The sequence below is a fragment of the Mastacembelus armatus genome, chromosome 16 (genome assembly GCF_900324485.2).
Source record: "Mastacembelus armatus chromosome 16, fMasArm1.2, whole genome shotgun sequence".
In the NCBI taxonomy this organism is placed as follows: domain Eukaryota; kingdom Metazoa; phylum Chordata; class Actinopteri; order Synbranchiformes; family Mastacembelidae; genus Mastacembelus; species Mastacembelus armatus.
Genome location: NC_046648.1, coordinates 2,722,896 through 2,735,262, shown reverse-complemented (window position 1 = coordinate 2,735,262; position 12,367 = coordinate 2,722,896). Strand labels below are relative to the sequence as shown.

At 41.4% G+C, this 12,367-nt stretch overlaps 1 protein-coding gene across 1 annotated transcript in view; it reads left to right on the top strand.

Annotated features, from left to right (window-relative positions):
- The window catches only part of LOC113122161 (F-actin-uncapping protein LRRC16A-like), a 53,537-nt gene that overhangs the window by 9,295 nt on the left and 31,875 nt on the right, over window positions 1-12,367 (top strand). Inside the window, exon 3 of the mRNA XM_026293246.1 lies at window positions 9,412-9,462. Within this exon, the coding sequence (XP_026149031.1) occupies window positions 9,412-9,462 (51 nt within the window). The remainder of the gene's footprint in view (window positions 1-9,411; window positions 9,463-12,367) is intronic.

Sequence of the window (12,367 nt, the reverse complement as noted above, 5' to 3'; positions counted from 1 at the left end):
AGAGTAGGTGGAAAGGATGAACGGTCTCATTAAACCTGTAGTCTGTTCATTCGCTGTCACATTTTATTGGCTCAGTATCTGTCACTCTCTGTGTTGTATTACAACCCCCCCCCCCCCAAGCTGAGTAGGGATTTTGTTATAGCATGTTTCCATCTCACTATGCCCTGCAAATAAAACGCTTGAGATATTCACCAGCCACACAGTCTGTCTCCATTCCAGTCCTGCCCACAGTGATTCATCTTAATCATCTCAGAGGTGAGGGTCATTGTCACGCTGAAAGTCTTGGTAATCTAATTGACCCTACCTCAGGTCAGCGGCTTGAAAGGTTTGGTTGTTTATAATCTCGCCCTATTGATTTCCAATGTATCTGATTTTAATTTTCAAATGTGGTGGTGTGGAGCCCTTTGGGGATAAAAATGAATGTCCTGTTTCTCACTTTTGTTTGGTCCATTTTTGCTACAACATGCTGAACTGGTTTTACTAGTCCTGTCCATGGAGCCCTGCTGGGTCCTACTGTGGGAAGTGTTGTTATAATGGAACGCGGCCTGGTTGGTACGTGTCGGTGTGCTCTCGTTGGGTGTAATTGAATTGGGTTTGTAGGTCACAGCAACAGTCAGCATTGATTAGAAGATAATGACATTTGTGCACCATGTCATAGTAAACAGCCACAAAACTATCAGGTCCAATTAGTCTGATCCTTTCTGTCAAAGCACTGAAGCTTCGCTGAAACAGCAGAACAGAGTATGAAGTCGGCCAGTCTTTCACCCGTATTTCAGTGTTGAGTTTGAAAGCACCAACACAGATCAGAGCTGACTGGGAGCATGTGTGTGATATTGGCCAGTTTGCTCTCTCTGCCTTTAAGGGAGATATTTGCTGGCACACATGAAGCTATTTCTCAGCAAAATGTGCTGCACCGACTTCCCAGCCATCACTGTCACATGGTTTTGTCGCATCAGTGGTTTCTGTGGTGACCTTGCAGTTGATGTTGCGTTAGGGTTTTTATTGTTGCTTTCTGCAAACTACTAAATATCGCCCTGCTTTGTTTTGGTTTATGTCATTCTATTGTGCAGTGCTGATAGTGGGTTCAAATCCCATATAGCAGACATTATATAGGTAATATTTAAACCCTCCCTGGCTGGTTCTGTGGAGTCATGCGTGTCCCTCTTTCCGTATGTGGGTGTGCTCGCCATGAATGTGGGTTTTAACAGATCAGCAATATGTCGTACTGGATATTGATGTTTTGTTCTATAGAATATAAATCAGTGTTTCAATGAAATTGGTAAAACTTGGTCAAAAGCAGTGTCATTCTCTCTATTTTCCAACATTTCAAAACTTGCTAAGCTATTTAGTGACATCCCTTTTCTTAAAGTCATAGTAACACGCTCACATCCTTCCCACTCTAATACCATAGTCAGCTGTTTGGCTTATTTTAGCACAAATACACCAAATTGAGGGGAAACAGCTGCTGTATATTTGCTTTGTTCAATTATAACAAAATCCACTTCGTCATTTATTAACAGGAGTTTTCGAATTAGTTTTTTCTGTTGTCTTTATCCTCCGAGTTGCATAATCTGCTGTTAGTGTCCTTGCATTAGTCGTATCTACATCTTCTTTTGATGATTTTTACTTTGATAACAGAACCCTAATCTTGAAAGAACCTTTACTTAATTGCAGCTAATATAGTTCACGATCTAAGCTGCAGTATGTTTTTATCATTCAAAACAGTGTTCTGCACTGTGTGTTTTTAGTGCCAGCTGATGTTATCTACCAGTCCAGAGGGAAAATAAGGGTAATGCCAACAGCAGCCCAGAATAAAACCCCCCAGTCCTACGCCCTCCTCCCCTCCTCTCCTCGTTCTGCCTTTGTCTCTAGCAGTCCTTTCTTCTCTCTCGCTTTCTCTCCGTCATACCTGTCTCATACACTGTCTGTCTCATTGAGAGAGCACTGTACTTAGGGTTTCCATTTTTGGCTTTCTTTGTTACTTCAGTTATAAGTAATAACAGCCTCTCCACCTGTGCTCTCTGTTTGTTTCTTTCTGGATTTCTCAGGCTCGCTCTTTCATCCCTGTGGTCTGCAGCGATATCCTATTTACTAGAAACCTTGGCTTACCATCACATAGCTGCACGCACACACATGCACACACATACATGCACGACCCTCCTCCCCATTGTGTCTGGCTGGCATGTTGATGAATGAATGAGCCCTAGTGATTATTCCTTATCGCTATAACCTAAAAACATACAGGGTTCTTAGAGGATCCCCTACGGGCTCACACTATCCTAAGAGTAACCCACTATATGACTCCCTCCAGAGTCCAGTTTCTAAAAACCTTGATATTTACACAGGGAATATACATGTGCTATAATCCTAATCTGAAAGGAAAATCATTTAATCCCTCTGCCCTGGCCCCATGAACATTGGACAGCCTCAGCTGTGTTGTGCAAGATGTTTGGGAGCTTGTTAGTGAGGCAGTGATACACAGGCACCATGCAGAGATAACATGTATGACAACATGTATTAAATTAATGTTGTGTCTTTTAGTCAATGCAGTAAAAAAAAAAACAACCATTTCTTTTTTTTAGGTCAAAGACGGTTTGTCAGCCACCACACAGAACTGTTATTGCCTCCAGCTTGTATTTGTTGTTATTATTCACATCACATCGTACACGTTCACATTCGCATGTTGGATTCAGACTGGAAACAGGAGCAATAAAAAAAAAAAAAAAGATCTAATCCATGAAATATAACTTAATCAGACACCACATTTATTCATGCCTCAGTTTGCTGCAGCTGTGGTCTGATGTGAGCAGCCAATCACATCTGTTCAGGAAGTACCACTGTCAGCTGCCTTTGTTCCTCACCGCGCTCATCTCCTCAGCAGTAAAACATATAATGATGAACAGAGCAGTGATAAAAGAAAATTGATGTCTCTCTCTTAATGCTCTCCTTGGCGGCTGCTGCTGCTGCTGCTGTGTTTGGCGCATATGCACCCCAGTAAATGATTGGATCCATAATTTGAAAAAATTGAATTTATCCTGACTAAGTGATTTATAGGTTGGATGTCCGAGATCTCATTTCTAACCAGGTGGTATTTCTTTTGGTGTCATTTTATTTTTATAGTTTGTATTTTAATTGAAATGCTAATATAAATCCCTTGATTGATAATCCTCTAAATATTTAAGGGTGAGTTGATGAATGGTCTCAAGTATGTGTCTGATTTATCTTATTTTGAGTCGTGTGATTCTGTATAAGAGTCTAGGTCAGTGGTTCCCAAAGTTGGGGGCGTGACTCCGGGGCTGGGTGGACACAAGGCATCCTTAAGTGTTGATAGTATATAATAGGAGGTGCTTCTGGAGGAACCTTTTTCTATCTCTTAGTACCTTAGAAGAAAGTTCCCACTTTTTGTGTAGGAACCATAGGAAACGAGTAGTATAATAATTCTTAGTGTTGTTGAATGTCGTGCAAAAATGACCAAGCATCAATCGGCTTATGTTACTTTGACTTTACTACTGGTGGTGTGAATAGACAAGTTTATAAAAGACTAACATTTGGGATCATGATCATGTCACATTTTTTATTCTGTTTGCAGAGCAGCCTGTACAAGTGTTAGCTGTTCTGTGCTGTTCTGAGCTGTGCTGTTCTGAGCTGTACTGTAAAGCAGTACTACATGTTCAGATTGTGCTGTGGTTCTGGCGCATTGTGGCTGCAGACATTACAGGACTAGACCTCTGCTGCACTGTCAGCAGCTTGGCTTGGCACTAGATAATCAATGTGTTGTAAAACAACTGATTTCTCTAATAGAGTGTAGACCTGTGTGGGGGGGCTCTTCAGGAACCTGATTAAGTTCAGGTTGGCCTGTAGAGAAGATCCCTCTGTAGTGAACTATCCTGTGTCAGTCTGACTGTGGTTCTTTCTCAGTCTCCTCACTCTTTCAGCACAGACAAGTGCTCATATTTGGCTTCACTGCCCTTTCTGGGCCAGAGGTTAGTTCAATATCCTGTCATTAGGTTTAAACAAGCTGGTGGCTGGAGATACATGAAAAGAAGACCACTGACTTGCATACAGTACTACTATATGCAGTACTACTATATGCAGTACTGCATGCACCTTCAGTGGCTCAATAAATGGCTGCTCCAATGGTAACTAGTTTGATCTCTGCTTTGCTGTAGAGGTCTTGGTGGGTATGAACCCAAATGCTGTCCATCCCAGTTTGACTCTGCCCAAAGGTTCAGGTCAATTTAATAAACTGTAAAGCACAGGGAACATCTGTAGCAGATAGTCAGAGTTGATACTGAGTCTGCTTCAGTCCATTTGGATCCACTGGGTTTTAGACATATTGAGACCCAAGACCAATGGAAATAAAATAGGATCCTGCACAGCCTGATTAGTGTAAGTTGGACCAGGAACATGGCAAGATCCCTGCCTTGCACATTATACTGTAAAACCTGGGGAGTCTTGCTCCTCTATTGCACCAAGTTGCACCATCTGTGATTGCTCAAAGATAAGAACATGGCGTGTGCGTGGTCTTTTCTCTGTTAACTCTGGGTACACATGCCTTCTCGTTTGAATCCAGTCGCCCACACACTGCACCGTCTTGCATATTCATATGTACTGTATAGACGCGAAAGTCGTGCACTGAAAAAGAAATGAACAAAAAACAATTTCAGGTTCCACTTGTATGTAGTATGTTGTGTGATGCCTGTGTTCGATGTGCGGTAAACAGTCCTTCATGCTGCAGTCAGAAAGAGAGAAGAGAGACTGCAAAAATACTTGGGACAAAAATTTGTCTTTCATATAAGATTTTTCAGTGCAGTGATACAGTTTTACAGGTTATAAATTAGACGTTGTTGTTAGGAAGCTTCTGTTATCAGGCTGTCTTAGTATGGTTTTAAGTTTTTTTTAACAAAACAGAGATTGGGACTGCAAAGGAAGAGGATGTTACGAGGTTAACGAACAAAAGAGGGATGGAACAGCAAAGACGTGCACGATAGAGAGAGAGAGAGGTCTTTGCATTGGAGTCGAGGAGAGCCGATTCATTTCACTGGTCATTCCAGCAACATGGGTTTTGACAGAGATGAAACGGCTTTTAAACACTTCCCTCCATTAAATCTTCCCCTCTGATTGAATTTAAATCTTGGCTCCTTATCAGCGACACAGCACTTAGAATCTATTAAGTCATTTCACTTGCTTTGCCCTTCTGCCTCTGCTCTGTCTCGCTCTCTAACTTTCTGTCTCACCTTCTGTCTCTCTGGTGGCCACTTTGCTTCTTTCAGCAGCCGATCTGCCTCTTTCTGTTTTCTGTCTGCATAGCTCTAAAAATATCTAATTTCCACTGTGCTGCGCTGACGGTTTGAGTTTGTGGCCAGCACATCATGACTCATTAATGTTATTTACAGACGCACATGCACGCTGACATTAGTTATGATAAATTCATACAATTACAAGAATTTACAGATGAAACAACTTTGATTCCTTTCTTTAATTAGGGACAGCTTGATAATGATAATGGATTATAATTGTTTTGAAATTAGAAATGTGATTATTTTGTTGGTACTAACTTCTCAAAAGTGAAATATCGTCTTTATCTTACTTGACAACAAACTCAGTCATTGGGTATGGAATATTTGAGAGACACGATTGCCAAATTTTAGCATCAACTTTACTGAGAAATGAATCTACAGATTAATACAGAATGAAAATAGCTTTAAGTAGCACTCCATAAAACTAAAATGTGTCAGTTTTGTCTTATTAAACCATTATTTTAGACACGCACTGGCTGCACTGACACACATGAGAGCGGCATCAGTATTGTCATCTACATATTCGGGAAAAGTGTATTTTCCATAATCTCGAGCTGTTTCTTCAAGGACGTCTAAAAAGGCATGAAGAGCATCGTAAATGTCTGAGACATCAGAATTATGCCTGATTTCTCTGGCAAGGAACTTGTTTTGTAAATGGTTCCATTGCCCTGTAGTGGTCAAGCATTTGTAATAAGCATCTTTGAATATGTTTTCATTATATCTTTTTTAATTTATTGGTTCCATCACTTTTCAAAGACAAACGCTGTCCCCCGGACACAATCTAATAGATATAATAGACTGTGGGTGCACCCCGTGACATGACGGATGAATAAAAGCATATTTGGTGGGGGTAGGTTTCCTGTGTCTGAGTGCTGCCACAGCTGAATGACTACAGATGAAACATTGCTTTGTGTTGCTCTGGTTCCTACAGAGATTCAGTCAAACTGTGGATGTTGTCTAAGGGGGTGAAAACTCATTGACATTCTCAAGCAAGGCCTGGCACTGCCACGCGCTGCTTTCATCTGTGAGTGAGTGTCTATCACTGTTTGTGCATTCACAAATGTGTGTCTGCACTTTGGGGTAGCCGTCGCCATGGTAACACCATGTGTGTCTGAGTGTACACGTGTGGGGTGGGTAAATGGTAGAGGGGGTAGATGGGGCTGACACTTTGACAGAAAAAAAGATAATCTGGGAATGGTCTACACATCTCTCTCTCTCTCACACTAACACACACACACACACTCAAATATACACCATGAAAGAAGTTAAGAAGGGCTTGAATCCCATTAAAGGGTCAGCTATGCACATATCAGTGAAGTGTACATTTGTGTGTGTGTGTGTGTATGTGTGTGGCATGTGTTGCAGGCCAAGGAAACAAATGGTGCTTTAGAGCCTGTGGCAGTTATCTTGTGGGACACCAGTTTGTGTGTGTGTGTGTGTGTGTGTGTGTGTGTGTGTAATAGAGAGAGAGAGTAATGGCAGATGCTCTCTTTGGTCTTGTAGACATGCTTCAATGCTGCTGCCATCTGGTTGGCTGAGTAGAGCTGAAGGCGGGATGGTGATCGCTGTGAAATCATCGACTGATGGGGAGGCTCAATGCCTTAAGTTCACTTAAGACAGGGGAGAGGAGGGGGCAGCTACAGAGACAAGGGGGGTCATGGTTTGTCCAAAGGGCAGATGGACAGAGCTGCACTGGGGAAGCAGAGTGGTAGTTACACATTTAGAGGAGGAGGATGGGCAGATTTAAAAAGAAAAGGAAAATCTGAGACTGTTGAAACATATTTGAACAGAAGTGTCCATGTCTGTTTTAAAGTATCTGGCTACTGTTGACTGTATGCTTTAATGCCATTCATCCATCCATCCATCCATCCATCCATCCATCCATCTTCCGCTTATCTGGAGCTGGGTCACAGGGGCAGTGGTCTAAGCAGGGATCAGACTTCCTTAGACTTCCTTTTCCCTGGACACTTCCTCCAACTCTTCTGGGTGGGCCACTGAAATGTTCCCAGGCCAGCCAAGAGACATAGTCCCTACAGCTTGTCCTGGGTCTTCCCTGGGGCCTCCTCCCAGTGGGACATGCCCAGAACACCTCCCCATGGAGGCGCCCAGGAGGCATCTGGAACAGATGACCGAGCCACCTCAGCAGGCTCCTCTCGATGTGGAGGAGCAGCGGCTCTACTCCGAGCTCCTCACCCTACCTCTAAGGGAGCGCCCAGCCACCCAGAGCTCATGACCACAGGTCTGAGATCGACAGATGGATCAGTGCATCAGCAGCAGCAATGTGGCTGATGGTTGTGGTTGATCTCACCTATGGTCATGAGCTTTGCTTTAATGCTTTTATTGGTGATCTAGGTACTGAATTATTTACTGCCCTCTCCAGACTGGAAAGAAAGTCTAAATCCTCAGTGGTGAGTTGGTACCACCAGTCAGTCTGCAGGTTCTTGAGCATCACTGTGTGATGCAGCTGTGGCTCCTGGAAAAACCCAGTGAAGTATTTTTTTTATTTTTGAAACCTGGTGTCTTTTAACTCACTAGATTGAAATCGTGACTCAGACCCACACACTCAGACACCAGCGGTGTCAAATCTTTACATTTTTCCCAATCTTAAGATTATAGACTGCAGAACTCCAATCTTTTTTTCCATGCTTATTGATAGTGAGCACTGCAGACATTTTGAGCATGCTTGCTTTCAGTTACACCTCCTATTAAAGTGCCAATGGACCAGAATTATCTTTCAATAACAAACACTCACATTATCTAATATGTAAAAGTACCTTTCAAAGTGAAGCTGGGACACTTCACTGCTTGTGCACCTGCACTTTGACATATTTGAGCTGTATATTTAAACAGAATAGGTGAAGGTGAGAGTTGAGCATAGCAGTGATGACTGATGCTCTTTAGAAGAGGTTATTTCTAGTCGCACAGACCCGCCTGTCCGACTCTGTCACATCAAACCACACAGGCCCTGCCTGTGGAGATGAGCCACAGAAGGCTGGAAGATACTGTCACGTTTCTGTCATCTATCTATTTCATTTTTTCACATCTTTCAAAAACACTGTGACAGTTCATGGACTTTATTTTCCTGTGTTCTCTGTTCACCTCCTTTATTTCCCTCCTTGCCCTTCATGCCAGTCATTCTTTGTTAGTATGCTGTTCTCTCTCTCGCTTTCCCACTTCTCTCCTTTGTTTTTTCTGCTCTTCTGTTTTCCCCAGTTTTACCTCACCTTCCTCTTGTCTTCCTGCTGTCAGTTTCTAATTTACTTTCTTGTCCTTACATGCTTTTTATCTACTCTAAAGCCGGCATGTTTTCTTTCTTTATTAAATCCCTGCGTTCCCTTTTTCTTCCCCTGGAATCTTCCTTTGTGGATGTAACTTTTCATTTTAATCTTGTATCGTTCAAAACCAACAGACTGAAGTCACATATCGTTGTAATTGTATGATGCTATGAAGACATTTGTGACATTATAATTTTTATTATAGCATGAGGAGCATTTTAGCTGTGATGATGGAGGCACATATTATCTGCCTTTGTTTTTGTCAAGAAGTAGGAAGCACTGCCCCTTTAATTGTTTTAAAGGTCAGCTGTTGTTGTGTTATGATATTTTTTGACAGGAGAAAATACAGTGTCATGGCACATGAAGGTAAAGTTGTTGTTACAGCTAAAATGAAAGCCTTGGCTAGTTGTCCTGGACATTATTTCAATTTTTCAAGATCAATTTGCATAAGATTTTGTTGATGTTGTTTTAGTTATAAAAATCAAACTTTTCATTGACTGTAGTTTATTTTTTTAATTATAATTCACAGTCCTTCACAGAAATTGTCACAATTGAAATGTACCAGTATATTGTTTTGCGAACTGACAGTGTAATATAGAGACTATTGGGTTGTTCAGCATATGCAGCACTGGACTCTTTACTAGGATCACATTAGTTAACACATTGTCACTTACATGAGCTTATTGTGTGGACAGAGAGATTTAATTTTTTTTTCACCTTAACAGAAGAGATCTTTGTGTTTTTTGTCATTTTATTGTTTCCATTTAGATTTGTAGCTACATTATATAGATTTGTAGCTCCATATTCATTATTCTCTCTGTTCTCTCTCTTTTCAGGCTCTGGGGCCTCACCGAGCCTACCTCTTGACAGCACGCATACCCACCAAGGTAAGAGCCACAGTTCAAAGCAATTAAACATTTTTTCAAGAATCTACAATTAAATCAGCTTATCACAGAAATAGATCATTCGTTTAGCAAATATTAGTCTTTGTCTTTACATGCTTTCAGTCTAAATGTCTAAATGTAAGTTGTTCAGTGTCACATACTCTGAAGACTTTGGCCAAACCAGGTTTGGCTGTTGCCATGAAACGTGCTCAGTTACTTTACGTGTCTTCAGTTTTTCTAAAACTTAGGTTTGTTCTTCAAATGAAATATTCATCAAATATACTCACAAACATGTGGAACCACTCTTAGAACATGGCTGAACATGTTATTGATCAGCAACAATATGCAATATGCACAATATGCATCCCAGCTACTTCTCACCTTTACTGTTCCTCTGAGTTGGTGTGTATTTTCGGCTTTGTGTGTGTGTGTGCACAGTTACACTGATCTGTGTGGGTTTTGGTTTGGTTATTAAAACATGGAACAGCGGTTCCATAATGCAGTACAAATGGCGACTGTTTGCGCTAGCAATCAAACATGTGTCATCATCTTTACCAGCATTATTGTCCCCACTATTACATAAAAACCAGCAAGAATTTTTTTTTCACTTAAACCTGAAGCAGCTCCAAGCGCACACCTGTTGCTATCTGTACTTCACATCAGACCTAACACTACTGGATTGGCCATGACTGGCCTGCTAGCTCTGGAAAATGAGCCTTCAGCAAACATGCATCCAGACACTTCTGTTACCGAATGGACAAAAAAAAAAGAGAGAGTTAAACATAAAGGAAGCTCATAAAGAAAACCTGTTCATAGGTTTAAAATTAGTTTTTTAGAACTTAAGTCTGTTCTTGTCTTTGAAACAGCAGCTAATTTAGTGGTTGTTCCAGAGCGGTCAGTTTGCACCCTTCACCACACACTGACTCATGCACAAATGCCAGCGCTGCCATTGTGCTGTGTCTCTGGGGATCAGTGTTTTGCCCAAGGACACTTGGTCATGTGTACTAGGGAAGCTGGGGAATCGAACCATCGACCCTTTGGTTCATGGCCAACCTGCTCCTCCTACTGAGGAGGTGGGGTTTAAATCAACACTGGGGAGAAGTCTTTAAAATGCAAAACTGGAACATCTTCGATTCCTGAGCAAACTCGACTGCTGATCAATGATATGATTAAAAGCTTGAGAACAGCTGCTAGATGAACTGTGAGGTTCGAGCATTATTTCCACTTAGCTGTATCGTGTCCACTGTCTATGTGCCTGCAGCATCTGGTGTTTTAAATATGCAAAGGAGTCAAATCATTGGTAACTGTTCAAATTTGAATTGCATCTCTGCGATATTTCTGGAAAATGATAATAGGATATAGCTGCACTTTGTAAACCCACTTTAGATATGAATTCTAAATAACACTGAGGCTTTAGTCAGGCCTTTCAGTGCTGTGATTGTAAATCAGTGTTTTATCTACAGTATCTGGCTGCTCATGGGAACAAGGAGCACTTAACCGGATTTTCCTTGAGTCAAGAGTTCACACAACTTGTCTTGTACCAGGTCCAGGAAACACTTAATAACGGTTACCCTTTAAGTAGATGCTTTCCAGTCAGTGCGATGCTTCCAGGGACAGTTTAGGTGATTGGCTGCTTGAAAACTGATATATTGATTTGCTTGGGAAGCTGACCCTGGTTCACATGAGGTTATACTGTATGATTCCAGTGTGATGAGCTGCAAGTTCAGGCTTTGTTTTGGGTTTTTTTTTTTTTTTTTTTGCCTGGGTCTGCATCTGTTTTATATCTGTATGCTCTCTTCTGACCTGGAGGGATTAGACACCTGCTGTATGAAAAACAAACCTTTTTCCACTGATCTTTCCTTGAGCTTTTTTCCTCTACCTCTCTATTGTACTTTCTCTTCTCTACTTGAATGTTACTGTTGTTATTGGACTGCACTCTTGGTTCAAGCTAATCAAGCTCAGGTACCCTGAGAGGTCTTGAACTTCTTGTTATGGATTTATTTTGTGAAGACCACTGGGTTTTGTAGCCAATGTTATTTTAGACATGAGGTAATGAGACTTGTAGTATGTCTGTCTGTCCTGGCTTTGTCCATAGTCCCTCCTCTTTTGGCAGTCGGGTCTTTCTATTGCAGCACATTTCTATTCGCTTCTCCCCTGGCTCTGTTGGGCCGGATTACAACCACAAATCACCCTTGCTCTCCTCTGCTGACTTCCTGTGCCATGTGTTCAGCTTTTTTACTCTCATCTTCCCCTTCTTTTTCAAAAGTCAAGATTAGTTTCCTCTTAATCTCTTCACCTTCATTCCTTTGTCATCTCATCCCTATCTATCCCTCTCTCTCTTTCCTCCCCCACTCACTACTGTGCCAAAGGTCAGCGGGGATAACCTCCATCCTAAAGCCGGTTGAATCTGATGGTTTGTGCCTAAAAATATGGCGTCCCTCCAGGAACGCTCTAAAACTTAAGTATTTGTTAAGCATTCAGTCAGTACATTGTGAGAAAATGATAATAAAAAAGTACCCATCATTACTTTTGCTAGGTTAACAGATAATTCAACTGAAATGTAATTAACACTAATAAAATAAGGAGAAAGTGTCAAATCTTCACAGTTGAGAAGTTGGAACCAGCATTGTATCTTTAACTGGTTGTTCCAGTTGTTAGTTTAATAACCAACTGACTGATCATTTGTGCAGCAGGCAAAATGTTTCCCATCAGTCCAACCAAAGCTTATTATTGATTGTCATTGTGGGAATGAACATTGAGTAGTTAATTTAATTGATTATTGCCCATTTAATGAAACTCCTCATTGGAACTCGTCTCTTTTGCAGCTGGTTCCAGGAGCTGAAATATCAGCCGAGTTATTGCTGGGAGCTGTCATTGTTTACAGCTGACGCCTGACGCCAACATCCAC